The 26,187-nt window shown below is 42.2% G+C and overlaps 1 protein-coding gene across 4 annotated transcripts in view; it reads left to right on the top strand.

Moving 5' to 3' along the window:
• LOC137383978 (ETS domain-containing protein Elk-4-like) overlaps positions 1-24,740 on the top strand; it is a 63,330-nt gene extending 38,590 nt beyond the window's left edge. For 2 of the 4 annotated variants that reach the window (XM_068057474.1, XM_068057475.1), the window contains exons 5-6: positions 3,756-3,872; positions 11,518-24,740. In XM_068057474.1, the coding sequence (XP_067913575.1) occupies positions 3,756-3,872; positions 11,518-11,616 (216 nt within the window). In that variant the 3' untranslated portion in view covers positions 11,617-24,740. The remainder of the gene's footprint in view (positions 1-3,755; positions 3,873-11,517) is intronic. The other 2 variants (XR_010977518.1, XR_010977517.1) reach the window with 2 other exon arrangements.
• The last annotated feature ends 1,447 nt before the right edge of the window (positions 24,741-26,187 follow it).

Genomic DNA, 26,187 nt, shown 5'->3' with positions numbered 1-26,187 from the left:
GACTGGGGCTCTTTTTTTCTAGAAAAGGGAAGGCTGAGGGGTTACCTAATAGAGGTCTTTAATATTCTGAAAGGGTTTGATGGGGTAAATCACAGAATCACAGAATTGTTACAGTGCAGAAGGAGGCCATTCGGCCCATCGTGTCCACACTGGCTCTCTGAAAGAGTAATTCCCTCAGTTCCGTTCCCCCACCTTCTCCCCATAACCCTGCACATCTTTCCTTTTCATATAACAGTCTAATTCCCTTTTGAATGCTTCACTTGAACCTGCCTCCACCACTTTCTCAGGCAATTCATTCCAGACCTTAACCATTCGCTGCATGAAAATGTTTCTGCTCATGTCACTTTTGCTTCTCTTACCAAACACTTTAAATCTGTGTCCTCTCATTCCCGATCCTTTCACGAGTAGGAACAGTTTCTCTCTATCTACTCTGTCCAGACCCCTCATGGTTTTGAATACCTCTATCAAATCACCGCTCAGCCTTCTCTTCTCCAAGGAAAACAGTCCCAACTTTTCCAATCTATCTTCATAACTGAAATTCCTCATCCCTGGAACCATTCTCGTGAATCTTTTCTGCACTCTCTCCAATTCCCTCAAGTCTTTCCTAAAGTGCGGCACCCAGAACTGGATGCAGTACTCCAGCTGAGGCCGAACTAGTGTTTAATACAAGTTCAACATGACTTCCTTGCTCTTGTACTCTATGCCCCTATTAATACAGCCCAGGATACTGTATGTTTTATTAACCACGCTCTCTCAACCTGTCCAGCCATCTTCAATGACTTATGCACATATACACCCAGGTCCCTCTGCTCCTGCACCCCCTTTTAGAATTGTACCCTTTATTCTATATTGTCACTCCATGTTCTTTCAACCAAAATGAATCACTTCACATTTCTCTGCATTGAACTTCATCTGCCACCTGTCTGCCCATTCCACCAACTTGTCTATGTCCTTTTGAAGTTCTACATTACCCTCCTCACAGTTCACAATGCTTCCAAGTTTTGTATCATCTGCAGACTTTGAAAGTGTGCCCTGCAAACCAAGGTCTAGGTCATTAATATATATCAGGAAAACCAAGGGTCCCAACACTGATCCCTGGGGAACTCCACTACAAACCTTCCTCCAGCCCGAAAAACATCCATTAACCACTACTCTTTATTTCCTGTCACTCAGCCAATTCCATATCCATGTTGCTACCGTCCCTTTTATTCCATGAGCTATAAGTTTGCTCATAAGTCTGTTGTGTGGCACTCTGTATCAAATGCCTTTTGAAAGTCCATGTACACCACATCAACAGCATTGCCCTCATCAACCCTCTGTTACCTCCTCAAAAAACTCCAGCAAGTTAGTTAAACATGATTTTCCCTTAAGAAATTCATGCTGCCGTTCCTTAATTAACTCGCATTTGTCCATGTGACAATTGATTTTTGTCCCAAATTATTTTTTCTAGAAGTTTTCCCACCACCGAATTTAAACTGACTGGCCTGTAGTTGCTGGGCTTATCTTTACACCCTTTTTTGAACAAAGGTGTAACGTTTGCAATTCTCCAGTCCTCTGGCACCACCTCTGAGTCTAAGGAAGACTGAAAAATTAAGGCCAGTGCCTCTGCGATTTCCACCCTCACTTCCCTCAGTATCCTTGGATGCATCTCATTTGGTCCTGGTGCACTTTAAGTACAGACAGCCTATCTAATACTTCCTCTTTATCAATTTTAAACCCCTCTAGTGTCTGACTTACCTCCTCTTTCAACATTACCTGGGTTGCATCTTCTTCCTTGGTAAAGAGAGATGCAAAATATTCATTTAATACCTCAGCTATGCTCTCTGCCTCCATGTGTAAATTCCCTTTCTGGTCCCTAATCAGCCCCACTCCTCCTTTTACCACCCTTTTACTATTTATATGTCTATAGAAAACTTTGGGATTTCCTTTAATACTAGCTGACAGTCTCTTTTCATGCTCTCTCTTTGCTTCTCTTATTTGCTTTTTCACTTCCCCTCTGGACCTTTTATATTCAGCCTGGTTCTACCTGGCATCTGTCATAAGCACACATTTTCTTCTTTATCTTAATCTCCACCTCTTTTGTCATCCAGGGAGCTCTGGATTTGTTTGCCCTACTTTTCCCCTTCGAGGGAACATACCTTGACTGTGCCCGAACTATCTCTTCTTTGAAGGTAGCCCATTGTTCAGCTACTGGTTTTCCTGCCAGCTTTTGACTCCAATTTATTCGCCCCGGCTCCATTCTTACCCCATTGAAGTTGACCTTCCCCCAGTTAACTATTCTTACCCTGGGTTGATCTTTGTCCTTTTCCATAGTCAGCCTAAACCTTATGATACAATTATCACTATCCCCTAAATGCTCTCTTACTGATACTTGATCCACTTGACCCACCACATTCCCAAGAACCAGGTTTAGCAGTGCCTTCTTTCTCGTTTCTCTGTAGAAAATTTTCCTGAACACACTCTGGGAAGTCTTGCTCCTCGCTGCCCTTTACACTATTATCCCAGTCTATGTTTGGATAATTAAAGTCCCCCGTTATAACTACCCTATAATTTTTGCACCTCTCTGTAATTTCCTTGCAAATTTGTTCCTCCACATCCTTCCCACCAGCTGGTGGCCTATAGATAACACCGAGCAATGTAACTGCACCTATTTTGTTCCTTGGCTCTAGCCAAATGCAGGGGAACATGTTTCCATTTGTGAGCAAGACCAAAATTAAGGGCCATAACTATGTAAGATAGTGATTAATAGATCAAATAGAAAATTCAGGAGAAACTTCTTTCACCGAGAGCAGTTAGAATGTGGAACGCATTACCACAGGGAGTTGTTGAGGTGATTAATATAGATGTATATATGGAGAAGCTAGGTAAGCACATGAGGGAGAAAGGAATAGAAGGATATATTGATGGGGTGGGATGAAGAAGAGGAGGATTGTGTGGAGCATAAACACTAGCAAGGACCAGTTGGGCCAAGTGGCCTGTTGCTGTGCTATAAATGCTATGTAATATTATGTGATGTAATTATATTTATATCCTCTCATTATAGCCCCTTCAGTCATGGAAACAAACTGTGTCTATCTACTCTGTCCCATCCCTTTGTAATTTTACACATTTCTATCAAATCATCCATAACCTCCTCTGCAGTAATGAAAACAGCCCCAGTTTTTCAAGCCTTTCACCATATTTTCTATTTCCTCACAGCAGGCAGTTTCTGAATGAATCTATGGCTATGCTTCCTATGACCTCAACATCCTTCCTATATTGTGGAGCCTAAAACTGCACCCAGTCCTCGAACTGTGGTCTTATCATGTTTTTATATAGATTCACCATTGCATCTGATTTTTATGTTCTATACCTCTTGCCAGAAAATCTGATATTCCGTTAGCATTTTCATAGCAGACAGTGCTGTACCTCTATCTCTGACCTGTGCTCCCTGTGACCAGGAGGGGACCATTTAGCTCCTTGAATCTGTTCCGCCATTCAATCAGGTCATGGCTGGTCTGTGACCTAACGCCACACACCTTTGCTCCACATCCCTTTGGAACTGTTACCCAACGAAAATCTTTCGATCTCAGTCTTGAAAATTTTCAATTTTGCCCCAGCATCCGCAGACCTTTGGGAAAGAGAGTTCCGGATTTCCACAACCCTTTGCAGGAAGAAATGCTTCCTGACATTACTGTCTAGAGTGTTTCGATCAGTGAATTTGCCCTATTATCTGTAGTTGGTGACAATTCTAATCGTGTGTTTCTTTGGTTCAGACTCCCTTCTTACTGACTCCCAGTCCGCTACTCTCCAGCATCCATTTCTGGAGCACCCTTAGTCCTGTGGCCACTCTCAGTCCAGCCCGAATGCCTGGAACCAGCACTTTATTTCAAGTAAGTATTGGTCATGGTCCTGATTGATTGTCTGACAGAACTAATTGAATATTTAAGGTTCCGGCACTGCCAATAGCTAAGATGCACCATCTGTTGAGAGATCCCAGGTCAGCCTGCACGGAGTCAGCCAATCTCAACCAGAGTGCATCAGTTGCCCCCTGTTGTCCTGGGGTAAGGAGGAGGAATCAACCAAGGTTCCTGATCTCTATCCAGCAGTCCCTGGCAGAAAATTCACTTGTGTTGATTTAAGCAAAGAAACAGAGCATGTGCAGTTTTTTTATTTATTGGTTCATGGAATGTGAGCATCACTGGCTAGGCCAGCATTTATTGTGTATCCCTAATTGCCCTTGATAAGGTGGTGGCGAGCTCCTGTGTGGCTTGCTAGGCCATTTCAGAGTGCAGTTAAGAATCAACCACATTGCTGTGTGTCTGGAGTCACCTATAGGCCAGAACAGGTAAGGACAGCAGGTTTCTTTCCATAAAGGATATTAGTGAACCAGATGGGTTTTTACAACAAGCCATTACTGATCCTAGCTTTTCACTCCAGATTTATTTAATTGAATTCAATTGACAAGAGAGGAAGGTATTAAATGGGAAAGGATAAACAGATGGTGACAGGAAGGGACAGAGTGTACAAATCTCAGAGTAAGTCAACAGATAAGGCTAGAGGTTACAAAAATAATAAAAGGACAAAATGCATGTAGCATTCAAAACAAAATAGATGAACTGAGAGCACAAATAGAAATAAATAAGTACGATCTGATAGCCATTACAGAGACATGGCTGCAGGACAACATAGATTGGGACCTGAATATTGAAGGGTACATGGCATTTAGGAAGGACAGGAAGCTAGGAAAAGGTGGAGGGGTAGCTCTGTTAATTAATGATGGTATTAACGCAATAGGGAGGGATGACCTAAGTTCAGGAAACCAGGATGTAGAAGCAGTTTGGGTACAGATGAGAAATCGTAAAGGCAAGAAGTCATTTGTGGGAGTGGTGTACAGGCCACCTAACATTAACCACACTGTAGGACGGGGTATAAAGGAAGAAATAATGGCAGCTTGCCAGAAAGATAAGGCGATAATCATGGAGGATTTTAACCTACATATAGACTGGAAAAATCAGATGGGCAGAGGTAGACTAGATGAGGGGTACATAGAATGTTGTCGGGATAATTTCTTGGAACAGTACATTCTGGAGCCAACCAGAGAACAGGTTATACTAGACCTGATATTGTGCAACAAGATAGGATTAATTAATGACCTCATAGTTAAAGCACCCCTAGGGATGACCGATGATAATATGATTGAATTTTACATTCAGTTTGAGGGAGAGAAGAGTGGGTCCAAGACCAGTATTTTAAACTTAAATAAGGGCAATTATGAGGGCATGAAAGCAGAGCTAGCTAAAGTAAGCTGGCAAATCAGGTTAAGGGATAGGTCAATAGAGATGCAGTGGCAGACATTTAAGGGGATATTTCAAAATATACAGAAAAGACACATTTCAACGAGAAAGAAAAATTCCAAGGGTGGGAACCGCCATCGGTGGTTAACTAAAACAGTTAAAGATAGTATCAAACTTAAAGAAAAAGCCTATAATTGTGCAAGATGGGAGGCAGGTCAGAAGATTGGACAGAATATAAAAAACAGCAAAGATTCACTAAAAGATTGATAAGGAAGGTAAAATTAGAGGATGAGAGAAAGCTAGCTCGAAATATAAAGACAATTAGTAAGAGTTTCTATAGATATTCTAAAAAGAAAAGAGTTAAAGTGAGCATTGGTCCCATAGAAATTGAGTCTTTGGAATTAATAATGGATAATAAGGAAATGGCAGATGAATTGAACAGGTATTTTGCATCGGTCTTCACTATAGAGGATACAAGTAACATCCCAAAATTAGCTGTAAGTCAAGAAATGGAAGGGAGGGAGGAACTCAAGAAAATTACAATCACCAGGGAAGGGGTACTGAACAAATTGTTGGAGCTGCAGGCTGACAAGTCCCCAGGTCCTGATGGACTTCATCCTAGGGTGTTAAAAGAAGTGGCTAGTGAGATAGTTGATACGCTAGTTTTAATTTTCCAAAATTCCCTAGATTTGGGGCGATTCCTCTAGACTGGAAAATAGTGAATGTAACTCCTTTGTTCAAAAAGGGAGGGAGACAGAAAGCAGGAAACTACAGGCCAGTTAGCTTAACATCTGTCTTAGGGAAAATGTCAGAAGCTGTTATTAAAGACGTTATATAGGGCACTTAGAAAAATTGAAGGTAATCAGACAGAGTCAACATGATTTTGTGAAAGGGAAATCATGTTTAACCAATTTATTGGAGTTCTTTGCGCGAGTTACATGTGGATGAAGGGGAACTGGTGGATGTATTGTACTTATATTTCCAGAAGGAATTTGATAAGGTGCCACATCAAAGGTTATTGTGGAAAATAAAAGCTCATGTGTAGGGGGATAACATATTGGCATGGAGAGAAGATTGGCTAGCTAACAGGAAACAGAGAGTAGGCATAAATGGGTCATTTTCTGGCTGGCAAGATGTAATGAGTGGTGTGCCACAGGGATCAGTGCTGGGGCCTCAACCTTTTACAATTTATATAAACGACTTAGATGAAGGGACTGAAGGTATGGTTGCGAAATTTGCTGATGACACAAAGATAGGTAGGAAAGTAACTTGTGAAGAGGACATAAGGAGGCTACAAAGGGATATGGATAGGCTAAGTGAGTGGGCAAAAATCTGGCAAATGGAGTATAATGTGGGAAAATGCGAAGTTGTCCATTTTGGCAGGAAGAATAAAAAAGAAGCATATTATCTAAATGGTGAGAGATTACAGAGCTCTGAGATGCAGAGGGATCTGGGTGTCCTAGTGCATGAATTGCAAAAGGTTATTATGCAGGTATTGCATGTAATTAGGAAAGCGAATAGAATGTTATTGTTTATCGCGAGGGGAATTGAATACAAAAGTAGGGAGACGAAGGGTCACTGACCTGAAATGTTAACTCTGCTTCTCTCTCCACAGATGCTGTCAGACCAGCACTTCTTGTTTTTATTTCAGATTTCCAGCATCTGCAGTATTTTGCTTTTACAAAAGTAGGGAGGTTATGCTTCAGTTATACAGGGCATTGGTGAGACCACGTCTGGAGTACTGTGTACAGTATTGGTCTCCTTATTCAAGGAAGGATGTAAATGCATTGGAAGCAGTTCAGAGAAGGTTTACTAGACTGATACCTGGAATGGGCAGGCTATCTTATGAGGATTTTCAGGCTAAGCTTGTATCCACTGGAATTTAGAAGAGTAAGAGGTGACTTGATTGAAACATATAAGATCCTGAGGGGTCTTGACAGGGTGGATGTGGAAAGGATGTTTCCCCTTGTGGGAGAATCTCGAACTAGGGGTCACTGTTTAAAAATAAAGGGTCGTTCATTTAAGACAGAGATGAGGAGAAATTTTTCTCTCATAGGGTTGTGAGTCTTTGGAATTCTCTTCCTCAAAAGGCAGTGGAAGCAGAGTCTTTGAATATTTTTAAGGCAGAAGTAGATAGATTCTTGATAAGCAAGGGGGTGAAAGGTTGTCGGGGGTAGGTGGTAATGTGGAGTAATCAGTTCAGCCATGACCTTTTTGAGTGGCGGAGCAGGCTCGAGGGGCTGAGTAGCCTACTCCTGCTCCTAATTTGTATGCTCGTATGTTGACAAACAGCCATGGTTGGATTTGAACCTCTGAAATACTTGTCCACAAACATACCCACTATGCTACCATACCCAGGTTTTAAGGTCCCTATTGGTTGGTTGGAGCTTCCGTCACTCGCTGACTGGAATCACGCATGAACCAGACGAAGTACTGAGGAGCAGCCAGTAACCATAAGACTGTAGCCAAACGAAGAGTCAATGCTGGGACTCAGCGGGGACAGGCAAGCATGAGAGGCAGTGCAGGAAAGAGACCTGGAGGCTGATCCTAGTGTCGACAGGGTCTGAATTATAAGGAAACTCTGGGGAGAAATGGGAGTAGAAATTTAACTTGGGATGGATTCGAGTGGGCTGCTTGTTATACATCCCTTCCACTGATTTCAATGACATTGACTATCAGGTGGCCCTTGTGACACTGCTCCCGCAAGGCAAATTTCAACTCCTTGTGCTCATCATCCGGGAACGGAGGCACCTGAGTGGTGATATCATACAAAGGAAGAAAGAAAGAGCTTGAATTTATATAGCCTCAAGACGTCCCAAAGCACTTTATGGTTAATTAGGTACTTTTTTAAAAAGTGTGGTCACTGTTACAATGTAGGAAACGCGGTGACTAATTTGTGCACAGCAAGATCTCACAGCCATTACCAGATAATCCATTCTTTTAGTGATGTTGCTTGTATGATATTGGCTTGGACCCTGAGGGAACAGCCCTGCCCTACTTAGAATTTTGCTGTGGGATCGTTAACACCCACTTTATAGGGTAGATGACGCCTTGGCTTAACATCTCGCCCAGTGGAAAAACGATTAAATTTTCTGGGGATGGTAAATCTGGAACATTACTTTCAATCAAGGGGCCACAGGTTCAAACTAGTAAAAGGTAAACTTCGGACTAATGTCAGGAAATGCCTCTGCATCCAAACGGTGATCAATATGTGGAGTAGACTCCCAGCATAGAAGAGTGGAACAACAACTCTGGGATTATTTACAAAACAATCTGATACTGGAATTGGGGTCTATGCAGTTAGATCTGGATGGATTAATTCATAACTTCTTTACCCTGCGAGTGGTGAGAATGTGGAACTCACTACCATGTGGAGTAGTTGAAACTAATAGCATAGATGCATTTAAGGGGAAGCTAGATAAGTTCATGAGGGAGAAAAGAATAGAAAGATATGCTGATAATGTGGGATAAAGTAAATTGGGGGAAGGCTCATGTGGAGCATAAACACCGACATGGACCGAATGGCCTGTTTTTGTGCTGTAAGTTCTCTGTAATTTAATAATGCTGCTGTGAATCGTATTGGAACATCCTAAACACTATATAAATGGAAGCAGTTGTTGTTGTAATTGAGATGGGCTGCATGGCTTTCCTGATTTGTAATTATCGTCTGGTCTTTTGATCTAAAAGCACAGGAGGGAGAAAAAAATAATGTTTAAAACTGATATCATCCACGATGCAGTAGAGTGAGTACAGAGGTGTACTGGGGCAGAGGAGACTGCATCGCCTGCTGAGAGGGAAGTATAAGCTAACTGTGGGAGTGGACGATGGCACATTGACTTAGAATACTTTCCCTCATCTTCTGGAAATTGGGTTTGCATGGAGCCTGAATATATTAAGCTACTGTGGAGGGTCTGGTGATACATATCAGCTGAGGGATTGTGCCATTGGTGACATTGCGTTGGTCCACGGATGAATCTGACAGAACAACTGTTTTTTGTCTAAGTGTTCTCTGAAAGTTTCTGAAGCGTCAAGTGTGAAAAAAACCAAAGGGCCTCCAGCTTTCAACACAGGCTGAGCACTGTTGGCAAAGTTGAGAAGTGGATCACTTGGTTGACAAATGTGTAACACCCAATGTGAGTCAACTTATTAAATAAAGATACTCGGACTGCTTACACCGAATCATAGAACGATACAACACAGAAGGAGGCCATTTAGCCCGTCATGCGTAGTGCTGGCTATCTGAAAGAGCTATCCAATTAATTCCACTTCCTAATCTATCCCCATATCCCTGCAATTTCTTCCCCTTTCAAGCATAAATACAATTCCCTTTAAAAAGTTACTTTTGAATCTGCTTTCACCACCCTTTCAGGGAGTGCATTCCAGAACATAACTTTTTTTCCCTGATCTCCACTCTGTTAATCTTTTGGCAATAGCTTATGGAAGTAACTGACACCACCAAATCCAAGGTAACGGCATTAGGCCAGAAGGTGCAGAAAAGATTCATGAGAATGCTTCCAGGGATGAGGAACTTCAGTTATGTTGATAGATTGGATAAGTTAGGACTGTTCTCCTTGGAGAAAAGAAGGCTGAGAGGTGATTTGATAGAGGTAATCAAAATCATGAGGGCTCTGGACAGAGTAGATAGAGAGAAACTGTTCCCACTCATGAAAGGATCGAGAACGAGAGGGCACAGATTTAAAGTAATCGGTAAAAGAAGCAAAAGTGACATGAGGAAAAATCTTTTCATGCAGCGAGTGGTTAAGGTCTGGAATGCATTGCCTGAGAACGTGGTGGAGGCAGGTTTAATTGAAGCATTCAAATGGAATTAGACTGTTATATGGAAAGGAAGAATGTGCAGAGTTATGGGGAGAAGGCAGGGGAATGGAACTAAGAGAATTGCTCATTCGGAGAGCTGGTGCAGACACAATGGGCTGAATGGCCTCCATCAGCGCTGTAATGATTCTGTGAGGTCCGAATTTGTAACATCAACTGTAGAGTGTAAGTAACTGGACTAGGGTGTCAGCTGTAGCTCAGTGGGTAGCACGCTTGCCTCTGAGTCAAAAGGTTGTGGGTTAAAATCCTACTCCTGTGACTTGAGTATATAATCTAGGCTGACATTTCAGTGAAGCATATTGGTTACGTTACTGAACTAGTAATCCAAAACCATGAGTTCATCAAAGCAGCTCGGGAATTTAAATTTAATGAATTAAATAAAATCTGGAATCAAAAGGGCGGCACAGTGGCGCAGTGGTTAGCACTGCAGCCTCACAGCTCCAGGGACCCGGGTTCAATTCCGGGTGCTGCCTGTGTGGAGTTTGCAAGTTCTCCCTGTGTCTGCGTGGGTTTTCTCCGGGTTCTCCGGTTTCCTCCCACAAGCCAAATGACTTGCAGGTTGATAGGTAAATTGGCCATTATAAATTGTCACTAGTATAGGTAGGTGGTCGGGAAATATAGGGACAGGTGGGGATGTTTGGTAGGAATATAGGATTAGTATAAATGGGTGGTTGATGTTCGGCACGGACTCGGTGGGCCGAAGGGCCTGTTTCAGTGCTGTATCTCTAATCTAATCTAATCAAAAAGCTAGTCTCAGTAATGGTGACCATGAAACTCTTGGATTGTCATAAAAACCATATGATTCACTCTTGTCCTTCAGGATAGGAAATCTGCTGTCCTCACCTGGTCTGGCCTTTATGTGACTCCAGACCCACAGTAATATTCTTGATTCTTAACTGCCCTCTGAAATGGCCTAGCAAGCCACACAGTTGTATTCAAGAGGGAAGCTCACCACCACCTTCTCAAGAGTACTTAGGGATGGGAAATAAATGCTGGTCTTGCCAGCGACGCCCACATCACATGAATGAATAAAATTAAAACTCCTTTAGTACTGCACTGAAGTGTCAGCCTGGATTATGTATTCAAGTCCTGCGGTACTGAGGGAGTGCTGCACTGTCAGATGAATCATTAAACTCGGTCTTATCTGCCCTTGCCTGGAGCGCAGAGTCAGGTGTGAAGGTCAGCGCTTCTGATCTCTCAGTCAATCTGCCAGGATATCCTTTAACTTGCAGAATTATCCACTTACAGATGGTTTCTGTATTAAGCAGCTCAATGTCAAATGTTGCTTCTATGAAGCAAAGTTTTACTTTCCTAAAGACGCTATATAGATATAATGAGAAGTTTTTAAAAAAAGGATAGCGGCAAAATACGTATCATTTTTTTAAAAAACTGTTTTCTTTTGTTACAGTTTCCTAATATAGCCAACAGTCACATGCAGATCCCGTTGTCGAGTGTGGATGGCTCATCGACTCCAGCTTCCATATCACCAGACCTTCAGAAGGCCTAACAAGGAAGCTCTCTAGTCAAAAAGCCATGGCTGTGCGACAAGGCTACAAAGGGAGCTCCTATCTGAGAGACTGAGCGGACCGTGGTGATGACAACCAGTAGAATTTTTGGTGTCCAAGTCCTTGAGAATTCATCACTGGCAGCAGTGATCAGACGTCCTGCCCAGAACAACATGGTATGCTCATGTAACTATAGTAATAGGACCCATTTATGTTTCTTCTTTAATTTGATTTGGAATCCACTTCTTTTACTGATTCCGCTTAATCGAGCAACTGTGACAAGATTTAATGCTGTATCAATGCAAGTGATAAGAGATGGATGACCTTTTGCATATCTCGAAATTTCGATGACACTACCTAGTTATTTTGGAGCTCCTGCAACTGTACAAACCTTATGTTTCGGGTTGAAGAAGTGCTCGCCAGGGACACATTTGACCTTAGACCTGCATTGCTGCCTTTATCTTCCATACACTCACTGATTGATGGGTTTTAGGGATGAAGATTATGGATAACTGGAAGACCAAAAGCAGCTCATATCACACCCCAGCATAATCTATTGATCCTATCAGATCGTAACTCATTGGTAGGAAGTGAACCACAATTTTCAAAGTGCTGTCTCCTTAAATGATAATTGTTGAGGCTCAGTCAGCCTCAGGCACATGACTGACTTCAGGAGGCTGGAGCGATATGTCAAGACTGCATATCATTGCTGCAGCTTGCTCCTCCTCTTCCTCTCTACAGACCTGTCTCTTGTCCATTATTTGGATCTTCTGCCTTTAAGAGTTATAACTGACAAAGCAGTGCCTGACCACAGTCTGCAAAGTGCATGTGATGGACTTGTATAACCACGTGCTGAGCCCCTTCTGCTCATTGCTTCAGGGCATGCTGTGAGTGTGCCTACGTGCCAATTTGTGAATACCGCTTCAGAGCGGATGGGCAAAGATGCTGTGCCAGGGCTGGAGAATTACATTTGTCAAATGAACCCATGGCAGGTTACATTGTAGCTTTAGTTGAGTTGAAAAGCAAAAGCACGTGTCAGCTTTCTCGTAACCTGCATTACCTTCATCTTCATCTCCAATTCTGCCTAGCCCTCCATCTCCCACTCTACAATCTGACTATTCCTCCATCTATCCTTAAATATATCTATCCCTCCATCTACCATGATTTGGTGTACGTGTCTCTGTATCCCACCCTCACAAGGTGTCCATCCCTCCATCTCCCACTCTTCAGCTGTTAATCTCTCCATCTCCCCTCCCTGACCCTCCAATTCTAATCCTGTCATGTGTCCATCTCCAGCTCTGATTCAGTGTACCCTTCCTTTCATAGAGGATGTTTCAGTGTACTAAATCCATCATCTCTAATCAGAAAATTTGTCCTTTCTTCTATCTCTCGTCCTTTACCAGTTCTGCAGTTTCCTGCTCTCCCATATCCACGATCTCTTTGTTCCATCCCTCCTTCACCACTGACCAATCACCTGACCATGAGGTGGATTTAAAATGCACTAAGTTCAAGCGACAGGTTTTAACAAGAGATAAAGTTAATGTGGTACAAGTGAGCAGTGAGAAAGTTTGAAGTCATTTTTTGCACCAAGAAGGTTGACAAATGAGCAAGCACTCTTTGAAATTCAGCATCAGTTTATGTTGCAATATTTGACACAAGGTGGGTGAAATCTCCTCTTGTGCGTCTGTATTTTTCTAATAGGGTGTGGGCTGATTTACTTTTGTGCATACAATTTACTTTCTTCCAGGTAAATGATAAAACCAAGCCCTCTCCATGCTGGGGTGATGGTTGTGTCATACTAGCTCTCTTCCCACTAGAGTGGACCTTTATTGGGCCATATCTGCATGTTGTATACATGGTGGTGCTTTAAAAGTTAGAAAAGAGGGAATTTTTTTTGTTGTAAACTTATTAATGGTACGTTATCAATTTAGTTACTGTGTTGGTTTTCTGAATCCTAGCCTCACTGCAATCCAAAGGATACTGCACACTGACAAAAGTAATAAATACTTTTCACTTCGAGTGGTCAACATCCTAGCATCTCACCAGCCTCAACTCCAAGTAGCTGAACTCATCCGACTAGGCCATGTTCCCATCAAACCAAATCTTTGAACAATCCCTGAAGAGCGTTGCTTACTCTTGTTATAGGGGTAGTGTCACTGTGCTTTGCAATCGGATGTAAAACTAAGGCCCTAACTGCTTGTTTGGGTTCAAGTGGACAAAAAGGATTCCGTTGGTTTGATGTGGAGAAGAGCAGGGTGTTGTCCTGGTCTCCTGGCCAACGTTCCTCCGTCAAGAAAACAGCAACTACATAAAAGAGGATTAATCAGTCATTCATCTCATTGCTGTTTGTGAGATGCTACAGTTGCAGAATAGTTGCCGCATCTGCCTGTGCAACTACAGTGGCTGCACGTCACAAAGGAATTAATCGTGTGAAAGCACTTTTGAGATGTTTCAGCACTATATCAAAGCAAATATGATCAATATTGAAGTTGTTGCCCACTTCCAATTCTCAATCAAATCAAAAAGGTTCTGAAATCAAGCTCGGGCCAGGTGCAATTGGGACTTGATGACGCTAATGCAATGTTTGTCAGAAGTTGGAAACAGTTTTTAATCAAACAAGTTTGAAGAATGAGAGCACTTTCTGACTGTAATGAAGAAGGTACTAAACATGTGGTCTGATCTTTTGATTTGGATTATCCTTGCATCTGTTTATCACTCGCCAATGAACTAATAGAAAGGAGCTGGCCAACTGTGAAGCTGCACAGAGAGAGGCTGTCTGGGCATCCGAGGTGGCCAAGCATAAACCAGTGCAAGTGAATTCAAGAGTTGGTGGAGTATAAATGGACAGGAGTGAAGCCCATTGGAACTTAAAGCTCTTCCTTATCTTTCCACAAATGTATGTGAGTTGGGCAGGCTCCCCTCTTCTAGAAGAATGATTCAAAGTACTTTAAGCTGGCTGCAGTTCTGACTGTTGACTGTTGTTTCACAGTTGGAGTGAATGTATCTATTGGTTAATGCAAGTGTAGAACAATCAGTATACCGAGAAGCTCACTTTCTAATCCCATATGCAAGGGATTCAGGATCTTTCCTGATGCTGAAAACACAGCAGAAGCAGAGAGAATATTAGCGAGAGCTGTGAAACTGACTACTGGGGTTGTCATCTGTTCCAGAACTTTACACGAGTGTGAGCAGGGTGATTGAGGCTCATTTGCTTTATTTACAGTGAAAGTTCATCAGAATCCTTAAGAACAAATACCTCCACAGCAGAAGAATCAGAGGGAGGAAAAATATAGTTTAGCTTTAAAACAACTTCTTTCGTGTCTTGTTTACATTTCAGAAATTGCTAAAAAAAAAGAGAAAAAAGAATTCACTGAGAAACAAGACTGGGTGGGTGACAATCAATGGAGAAAGAAAGGAACTGATGGTGAAGCCACAGTCTGTAATGGAGAGAGAGTTGTGAAATTTTTCACTGTCCATAACCGAGAGATTTGTGAAGCTATTTTCAGACGAAGAGCAGGAGGTGGCGGGCGGGGGTTGGGGAGAATAGCCCGGTGAAATTGACCGTGAAATCGATTAATATAACCATGGTAGTGCGAAATTAATTGTCGCCTATAATGGAGAGCCCCAACATGTTCATTGCTGCTGCCACCCGGCTTGGGTTGCCAACCCTCCAGGGCCATCTTGGAGTCCCCAGAAATTAAAGACCTAATTTCTGGAGCTGCCTGGGAGAAAAAAAATAATAATAGGAGGGTTAAAAAATTGTTTTTTAAAATTGTTTTCTTTGAACACTTTTGTTTATGAGCTACAAAACTATTGGAGTTGGTTCTTTTTTTTTTAAAAAGGGCTGTTTGACTGGTCGGGAAGATCGGAGGCAGGGATGAAACCTCCAGGAGTACATTCAATCAGACTTAGGAACTCTACATCTAGAAAGGGTTCCTCTTAAACAATAAAGGACCAATCTACTGCAAGCACTGATGCCATCCCTCCTAACGGTCAGTAAACCTGTGCCATTAGCAAGACATGGCATCAGGTATGTCCCATCTTTTCGGCCGAAGATGGATGACCTTCGATAGCCTTAAACCAAGAAGGAAAGTACTTTGGATGTTTTTCTTTTGACATAATCAAGAGAACTGAATATCAGCTGAAAATACTGTGGGACACTGGGGCGTCTACAGTAGCATTCTTATTAACATATCTATGGCACTTAGGTTTCAAAAGGGAAAAGTCTTAAAGTTCATGTTTATCAATTTTTTAAAATATGAAAAGTGTAAAGAGCCTTGTATTATTACATCTATGTTACTGAACAGTTAATTGATCAAACAGGGCTTATTCATTATGGATGAACCTCCATTTACTGAGAACCTATCAGTGGGCTTTTAGTGAGCGTGTTGGCACTACAATTATTTATATTTTATACCTTCAGATTTACTTGTGATGAATGGAATTGTGTAGATAGGTGCTGTTTAACTAAATAGTCAATGTAAAGGTGTAATGCATTTGATCATAAATTACATGCTCATCTCTGCCAGACAGAAAACTTATGGGTTGAAATTATATTGTGTGATATTAGTATGGGACACACAATTCATTCACATGTAACTCCTTTGTGCTGATCATTAACCCATCCTTGTAGCACATTCATTTGTTAGAATCACATATCCTAGAAGGAGGCTGTTTGGCCCATCATGCCTATTATGACTCTTTGATAATTAGCCCCAGGCCCCTGTTCTTTTCCCATATCTCTGTAAAGTTTTTCCTTTTCAAGAATATATCCAATTCCTTTTTGAAAGCCAACATTAAATCTGCTTCCTCCACCCTTTCAGACAGTTCTTCCCTGATCAAAACAATTCGCTGCATTTAAAAATAAATCTTCTCATCTCCTCTCTGGTTCTTTTGCCAATGATCCGAAATCTGTTTCCTCTGGTTACTGAATCTCCTGCCAGTGGAAATACTTGCTTCCTATCTGCTCTATCAAAACCCTTCATGATTCTGAACACCTCTATTAAATCTCCCCTCAACCTTCTCTGCTCTAAGGAGAAAAATTGCAGCTTCTCTAATCTCTCCACATAACTACAATTAGTGTGTTTGTTATTAATGTCACACAGATTTCAAACCCTTTAGTTTGTGGACTAATGTTTCTGGTCACTGAGGCAGGGAGAAAATACAGTGCACCAGAATTAATGGAACAATACTCAACAGAGATCTGGATTGTGTAGTTAACTACTCTTGCCTATGGTCTGGGTGCTGCAGTTAGTTGGAATACTATCCTTTCACCTTTGGGCTCAAGGTTGGAATCCAGCCTAGACTAATGCAATGATAGTCCATTGTCCTGATGTTTGCCCTAATTAAAATGGATTTGGGAGAGTAAAAATCCATTTCCTATTAGATGCATGTCAACAGAGCACAAATTGGCAATCGCATTTGTATTAATCTCAAGAACTTCTGGTGGGGGCTAAAAGAAATGTCACACTGATTTGTTAAAGATTAGGTCACATTGTTAAGGGTAGAGCTGACTGCATCAAACCTGCATTATACCTGACCTGGAAATGATTGATGTTGCCACCAGTTTGAAAGGGAAAACTTTCCATGCCAGGATTCACCTTATTGTTAGAGAATTCACCAACAAAAGATTGGTTGTGTGCAGTGTAACTTGGTGTTAACCATCCGAGAAAACATGTCAGATCATGTGACAAATTAGAACGAAACTGTAAATTTAAAAGTCCCAATATCGATCGTTGAACTTCCACTGATAATAGAGTTCAAAATATTGAAGGGTTTTGTTTCCAGAAGGTGTGTGCCCTCTTGTTTTTTCAGAAGGCATCAAAAATATAGATATAACTTATAAATGTCTTGTTCCAGCTTAACATTGACTATAAAAAAATCATATTAAAGAAACTCTAGTTCTTAAAAATTCCCATTCCTTATGACACGATATAACACGGCACTAAGCATCATTAAGTTGGTTATCTGACCCCGGAGTCAATGACGTTAGCTGGTGCGAGATCCCATCTGCCCTCTCGGGTGGATGTAAAAGATCCCATGGCACTATTTCAAAGAAGAGCAAAGAAGTTTTCCCTGGTATCCCGACTACTATTTAGTCCACAACCAACATTACTTCAAAAAAAAACCGATGATCTGGTCATTATTTCATTTCGGCATCTTGCTGTGCACAAACTGGCTGCCACATTTCACTACAACAGTGACTGCCCTTTGACTCTTTGGGACGTGGTGAGATCCTGAATGATGTAAAAGAGAGGCTTCTTCATGTGGTCAAAATATCATATTGGTGGAATAGAGGGCACTGTGGGAAGTTGGGGCAGAGATGAGGGAGCTTCACTTGACTGTGCTGAGCTTAAACTGGGAGTGGATGATAAAGAGGAAAATATTCCCTTTCCAGGACTAACCACCCTCAGCTTGACGAGCAAAAAATTCTACTCCTCCTCCCCACCCCCAGCAAGATAACAAAACCATTAAAACTGAGGCAAAAGTGATTGTTTGTTCACTGATGGCCGTGCATTAAGTTTGACCCCTCTCTTATTTAGGTGATTTGTGGACAGTATATTATGGTTATATTATTTTTACAAATCCTGATAGTGTAAATGGTTCTTTTTGCTTTTGAATTGATATTGTCAGTTCTCTCAGGCAAGTAAGGACATGATATGTTTATGCAAATCCTGCACAGAATAATGCAAAGTACTTTTATTTTTAAAAAACCCACAAAAAGGTTTATTAAAAATTTCAATGATCGTATTTAAACTGTATTCTGATTGCTACTCCTTGTGGTTGTGGTAGTTTTGAGATTTTTGTTTCTTTCTGGATTTCTACAATCCTGGTGTATACTCAAGGTGGTGAAAGGTGAAAAATTCCTTTCATTATATTGGGAGCAGTGAGATTTAACCATGTAATTATCAGCGGATTCTGCCTCCCAGTTCCCCTAAAGTCAGGATGGTCCGGACATTATCCATGGACCTTTGAAGAATTGTTTCAGGCAGTGCATTTCAACCTTTATTTAAATATTACTCACCAGTAATGATAAGGGAGCTGCATAGCCCTTTTCATTTCCTCCTTATAATCAATTCTGTCTTTTTTTTATTTACATCTTTTTTACATCAGTGGGTGTCACTCCTGCCTCTGAGAGTGTAGATCATTGATTCAAGTCCCAAATCAGAGCACAAAAATCTCGCCTGATGCTCCCAGTGCAGTACTGAGGGAGTGCTGCACTGTCAGAGGTGCCGTCTTTCAGCTGAAACGTTAAACCGAGGCCCGTCTGTCCAATCAGGCACTCGATGATTGCCTCCTCGCTAAACGCCAGGATTGTAGAAAAAGATCCCACGGCACTGTTTCAAAGAAGAGCAGGGAATTCTCCCTGGCCAAAAGTCATCCTTCAACCAACATCGCTAAAAACCTTTGGTCATTGTGAGATCTTGCTGTGCACAAATTAGCTGCCATGTTTCCTGACATTACAACAGCGACTACACTTCAAAAGAGCTTCATTAGCTGAAAAGCACTTTGAGATATTCTGAGGTGGTGAAAGGCACGATTGACTTTCAAGCCCTTTCTTTACACTTGTAACGGGTACAGCTGTTTGCTGGAAAATAATATTTTTCAGAACAAGAGTTATCCATTAGGCTCAAATAAGGCTTTTTAATAAACCTGAACTCCACTTATCCAAAATCTCCCTCATTGCCTGTCTGTCTTAAAGTTGCCAACCCTCCAGTCTTGTCTTGGAAGTTTCCAGAAATTGAAGCTTAATCACTGCTGTGAGGGGAAATATCATACGCGCATAACAAACATCAGAGGTGGGAAAAAGGCTGCTTAACTGAGTCAATAATCATCCAATTGGATAACAGAGAGTCTGTCCGCTTATCAGTGGGTGTGGGAAAGCAACGAGGATTGACATATCACACAACCAATGGCAGGAGCGATGAGGCGGGGTGGTTGAAGGTGTGAGATCATGTGATGAAACCTCCAGGAATCTGTCCAATCAGAGTTGGCAACCCTATTCTCTCAGCATCTAATTGGCCCTTGACCCCACTTATTAATTCTTCACTTTGATGGCTCTATCTGGAAGCAATTTCAACAAACCCATTACCCTGGGTGAAATTGATCCACTCGATGATCGCCTCCTCACTAAAGGCCAGCTCAGGTCTGCAAATTAAACCCGACCCGAGCCCGACAGAACCACATCCAACACGAGCCCGAGCTGGCCCAAGTCCTTTCATTTTTTCCCGCGCCTGACCCGACCTGACCATTAGTTAACCTAGCTTCCGTTTTTCACTTTGTTGCTTATCTGCACAAGCTTAAAAAAACTGTAACTAAACAACCTTTCAAATCCAAAAAGTACATTAACTTTGGAGCCACTTACTGGAGGTGGTGATAGAGTGTGTCCGACCCAGCCCAAGCCAGAATGCCGGACCCGGAAGAGTGACCCGACTCAACCCAAACCCAACACATGTCGTCGTGTCCTCTCCTGTTCGGGTTGGGTAGCCATACTTTACTCCACATTTGTAACTTTTTTAATTTCCCTGCAATTTAAAAACCTCTCATTGCAGCAAAGTCAGTGCATTGTTGGTTTCCATCCATTATCTTGGATTAGTCACTGAGATTTCTTCGTGGTCTCTATTCCAAAGAAAACAGACCTGAATGCTTCATAATTTATATTCCTGATAAATGTCATAGCCATTACTACTCTGTGATCTTCCAAGGCATTAACGTTCTTCCTGTGTTTAGACCCATTGTTTTCACCTGGGTCATCACCCTCAAAATGGTTGGTGGAATTCAGGTTTTTTTTTATTTTAAAAAATGCATTCTGAGGATATCACTGGCAAGGCCAGCATTTATTGCCCATCCCTAGTTGCCTTTGAGAAGGTGATGAATGTCCTTCTTCTTGAACTGTTGCAGTTCGAGAGATGAAGGCTCTCCCACAGTGCTGTTAGGGAGGAAATTCCAGAATTTTGACCCAGTGACAGTGAAGGAACAGTGATATAGTTGCAAGTCAGGATGGTGTGTGGCTTGGAGGGAAATGTGGAGGTGGTGGTGTTCCCATGCACCTGCTACCCTTATCCTTGTAGGTGGTGGAGCAATGCCCACATCCTGAGAATAAATATTAAAATCCATCAGCAGCAGGAGGTGTTACTGTCAGTGCATTGCTATTCTGGTGGCATTGAGTTGGAGTCTGGTGAAGATGCCAACAGCTGAATCAGTCCTTGAAATGCAAATAGTTTCAGTGTGGGAGGAATGTGAATCCTTGCTGTCTCTTAACCTTGTCTCTTAATCCTGCAAAGTGATTAGTCACAGTCATAGAATTTATGAAGAGCAGCTCAGAGAAACCTGATTTTTATTCTGTGCATCTATTTATTCTCTTCTCTCGTTCTCTCTTCCCACTCAGCTGTTTTTCCAACTTATTTCTTTTCATCTCCAGGCTTGCAGCTTTGTGAATGTTATTGCACTAGCTCTGGCAGGCCTCTCTGTCTCCAATCACTAGTGCGGGAAGAGACCCTTGCAATTCCCTCTCTGCCTCTCTCGCCTCCCTTAAGACTCTCCTTAAAACCTGCCTCTTTGACCAAGCTTTTGGTCATCTTTCCTAATATCGCCTTATGTGGCTCCTGTCATTTTTTTTGTCTGATAACGCTCCTGTGAAGCACCTTAGGATATTTTACTATGTTAAACGCACTATATAAATGCAAGTTCTTGTTGAAACAGTTTAGGTCTCATGCTGCATGTCTTGCTCAGTCAGCTGGCACATTCCTCTGTCTACCCAAATAATAAAATTACTCTTATCGCACTTAAGATTCGTGCCGTTCTTGTGTAAACATTTAATGCACTTGAACCAAATTCCATGATGTTATCACAGGTGTTAACCTGTGTGAATTAGCCTCTGTGCCAATCTAACTCACAGAGGATTTGGGCCGAGAGAACATAGGAACAGGAGGAGGCCATTCAGCCCTTCAAGCCTGTTCTGTCATTCAATGAGCTCATGGCTGATCTGTATCTTATCTCTGTCTATCTGCCATGGCTCCACATCCCTTGTCTAGCAAAAATCCATCAATCTCAGATTCAAAATTATTAATTGAGCTCGCATCTACTGCTTTTTGTGGGAGAAATTTCAAGATTTCTACCACCCTTTGAATGAAGAAGTTTTTCCTAACTTCTCTCCTGAATGACTTATCTCTGATTTTAAGGTTGTGTCAACTTGGCCAAGACTTCCCCAGTCTTTCAGGATTTGTAGCAAATGTGCAGCAAATGCATCTTCCATCTCAGTTTTAATAAGAGATACTTGGCTGGTGTGTGTGAGACGGAAGTGGCCCATAACCAACAATAGTAAGAGTAGATTTTCTCCAGTTGCATCTATCAGCCTGCAGCCAGTGATGCTTATCAATGTCTCCTTTGAGTATCGTGTGTCTCCAGACCAATGTTACAACTGCAACCAGCAAACCTCAATAGTAAAAGAACTTACATTTAAATAACACCATTTCACAAGCTCAGGACATCTCAAAGCCAATGAAATACGTCTGAAGTCACTGTTCTAATGCAGGAAATGTGGCACAATAAGGTCCTATAAACAGTAATGTGATAATGACCAGATAATCTGTTTTAGGTGATGTTGTTTGAGGGTTAAATATTGGTCAGACCACCTGGGAGAACTCGACTTCTCTTCAAAATAGTACCATGGGATCTTTAACATCCACTGAGAGGGCAGACAGGGTCTCCATTTCACATCTCATCTGAAATATGGCGCCTCCGACAGTGCAGCACTCCCTCAGTACTGCACTGTGAGTCTCAGCCTAGGTTAGGTGCTCACATCTCTCAAGTGTAACTTGAATCCACAACCTTCTGACTCAGAGACAAGAATAGTATCAACTGAGCTGCAGCTGAAACCACACCCTGAGTCTGCCCAAGTCTAGACACCTGTGACAGTCTACAGTCAAGGGGTTGTTAACAAGTCAATTTTGCAGCTTTTGTGTTGTGTATTAACATGAATATGGGCCAGTTAGCATGTTTAAAATAGGATTTGATTTGAAAATCTAGAGACAGGATGGGGAAAAGCAACTTATGCACTTGGGAGTATGGTGTTCTGTAAGGGAGAGAGCTCTCCTTGTACGTTCCTGCTCACATCCTTTGCCTCATCTGTATTGTAGAGCTGTGTTCAGTAAGGGTGAAATGGCCAAGCTGTTGACGCTCTATGTTTGCCCCACTTACCCAGTGCGTTTGGAGCCGTGACAGTAAAATTGGGACAACTAGCACGATTGTTCAAAGACACAACTATTGTATTCCAACTTTAGACTTTCCAGGACTTTAGGTCAGCAGTGGTACAACTGGGCAGTAATGGGCAAGGCTGAGACCTCCATCCCTCTTTGCCAGAGTAAAATGGGAGCTCTTCCTATCCTTGGCATCAAGCATTTATTTCTACCATCGGATAGCTTTGCCCACCCTCCTCCACAGAGGAAAGGAATGGACCCATCTCATAGGTGTCCCAAAATAAGCGCACCCTCTGGTCCGTGTCGCTGTGCTGAAAGCTACCACAAATGGAGCTAGATGCTGATCAACAATTGGTCATAAAATGACAGGTTTGAAAGAGGCAGCAGAGATGAAATGGGCCTGAGTCCAGCAGATGGGGATAAACCCCCGTTTAACTCCTTGACAGCACTGCCTCCGGGGGCAGGGCAACAAGCTATTGGGTTGTGTTTTGTGGATACCCCAGGGAGAACACCCTTCATCTCCCGCCCTGAAGCCTCACTGAGCATTTCCTGTCTACACCTCAGAGATGAAACCTGATTAGCAAGGCCAGAGCTTTAAAAACAAACTCAGTTTTTTTATTATTTCTTAAAATTTATGAAAAGAATAAAGGTAAGTTGCTTCAGGTCAGTGACTTTCAACTGTATTCTGGAATATTTTGCAGGATCATTGGGAAAAGGTGTCATTTGCCAAAAATAAAATGTTATAATGGATTTTTTTTTAACTCTTTTGGCTCTGTTCTTAATGTCGATTGAGGAGCAAAAGAAGCTGCCAGCTGATTGTTGTTGTAATTATGACTATTTGTGCTTTCTGGTAGAAATGTGAAAGAAAGTTAAATTCAGCTGAAGTCCAAAAGGTAAAACTGGAATGCAACTTTTCCCACCCTGTGCCTTCAGCAGGGTCTGGGCTGCAGCTGAAGGCTTGTTGGAAAACTATGGATATGTAGCCCATTGATTCAGTAAATGGACAATCGTAGCCACTCTGCCTGTCTTTTTCTGATGAACCATCCAGTACTGGTGAGAACCTGCAGGTGATGTGGGGTCTCAGGAAATCTCATCCCTGAGCAGATGTACTGAAGGTGGGTGAAGGGAGGTGAAATAACTACCTAGCTTAAGGCACTACTAAGCCTTTTTGAGCAGGAAGATCCCATGTGCGATCCTTGATGTGTGACGAGTTAACTGTTTCCAGCTCATGAATAGTCCAGGCACTACAGCTAGCTATGGGTGCATGCTCGTCCCACACATGCATGACCCTGCTTAGCATGTTTACTATCAATGAGAATACATTTGGCAGTCTCCTTCAATCTCCTCCATCCACATTCATTGGTGACACTTGAATCTCCAGAAGAATCGCAATCTATTGATAAAACTTGCTCCATTGAACTGGATTCACTATCTTATATGGGCAGATATGGAATCTATGGAACACGGAGATATTTTTCAGGCCTCCGCACCCCTGCCGCCACCTCAATGGATTTTGACACAATATGTTTTCAACATGAGGTACCATTATGGCCAAACTGAGCTGGATGGACATGTTTGCTTATAACGCCAGCAGAGGTAGCTCAATGATAAACTACCTGATCCAGCCACATTAGCTGGAAGCTCCTGTGTCTTCGCTGGTTGTCACCCCCTGTTCTATTTTCATGAAATGATTATTTTCCCCCTTTCTTATTCTGACTTTTGAAAATCATGAAATGATCAAATCAGTTCTTTATGGTGAATACGTTGGATTTGTAGAAAGTATAAAAGTACAATTAAATAAATATATATAAAATATATATATTTTCTAAAAAAAAATGACCCCAACCTTAAGGGAAACTGATACTATTTGGTTTGGCAAAATGTGTAGACAATCAAAGAAAGTGGTTATTTTTGTTGAATATTTGAAATAAAGTACATATATATGTAAACTACAGGCTCAGAGTGTTTTTCATTAGACATACAAAATTTAAGACATGAATTTATGAATTCTGCTTTTTGGAGATGGAATTGAAGCAAGCCCAATGTCGGGGGTGAATTCTCAATATGTTGGTGATGGTTTCCCATCTTTATGTCATTTTATAAAAGCAGTTAACCATCCATCCCCCACCTCTCTCTTTGGGGCCCTGTGTTCCCAGATGTGTTAAAGTAGACACCCAAGTCTCCTGTTTAAAATTTACCATCCACCCTCATGTCCCATCCCCAGTTTATACTCAGTTAACTGCTTCCCAACCTGGTGTGGCTGCTGCATTGGACCTTGGGGCACATGAGTTACAGAGAGGAATATCAATCAGTGTTCCCACTCTCAATCATTATCCAGCAATCCTTGTTGGAAGTTCATGTGTGGATATGGGCGATGTTAGGATTGGACGTGTCTGAGTCATGGCCCTCCACCCCCCTTCCTCAAGAGTTTTTTTCATTCATACTCAGGATGTGGGTGCCACTGGCACAGCTAGCATTTATTGCCCAGCCCTTGCTGCCCTTGTGAAGGTGGTGCCTCTTGAACTGCTGCAGTCTGTAGGGAGAAGGTGCGCCGATGGTGCCAGGAGTTCCAGGATTTTGACCCAGCGACGAGTTGAATAGTTTGTATTCAGCCCCCATGATTGCACTTAGAGAATGTCCATGTTGAGAATGTCTCAGAATATGCCTGTGTGGTGTCAACCATGCGTCAGTGGTCGTACTCTCGTTTCTGAATCTAAAAGTTGTGTCTTCAAGCCCCTCTCCAGAGATTTATGTATATAATTTATGTATATAATGACGCTCCAGTGCAGTACTGAGGGAGTGCTTCACTGTCGCAGGTGCCATCTTTCAGCTGAGAAGTTAAACCGGGGTCCTATCTATCCTCCAATGTGGATGAAAAAGATCCCATGTCACTATTTGGAGGAAGGACAGGGGCGGCACAGTGGCGCAGTGGTTAGCACCGCAGCCTCACAGCTCCAGCGACCCGGGTTCAATTCTGGGTACTGCCTGTGTGGAGTTTGCAAGTTCTCCTTGTGTCTGCGTGGGTTTCCTCTGGGTGCTCCGGTTTCCTCCCACAGCCCAAAGACTTGCAGGTTGATAGGTAAATTGGCCATTATAAATTGCCCCTAGGTAGGTGGTAGGGGAATATAGGGACAGGTGAGGATGTGGTAGGAATATGGGATTAGTGTAGGATTAGTATAAATAGGTGGTTAATGGTCGGCACAGACTCGGTGGGCCGAAGGGCCTATTTCAGTGCTGTATCTCTAAATCTAAATCAAACTCATCAAGGCTCCTGCAACAGCACCTTTCAAACCCGTGACCTCTACCACCTAGAAAGACAAGGACAGCAGATGCATGGGAACACCACCACCTACAAGTTCTCCTCCAAGTCACACA

The sequence above is a fragment of the Heterodontus francisci genome, chromosome 25 (assembly GCF_036365525.1).
Source record: "Heterodontus francisci isolate sHetFra1 chromosome 25, sHetFra1.hap1, whole genome shotgun sequence".
Lineage (NCBI taxonomy): Eukaryota > Metazoa > Chordata > Chondrichthyes > Heterodontiformes > Heterodontidae > Heterodontus > Heterodontus francisci.
The sequence above is the reverse complement of the archived record's forward strand: the minus strand, read 5'-3'. Positions and strand labels throughout refer to the sequence as shown.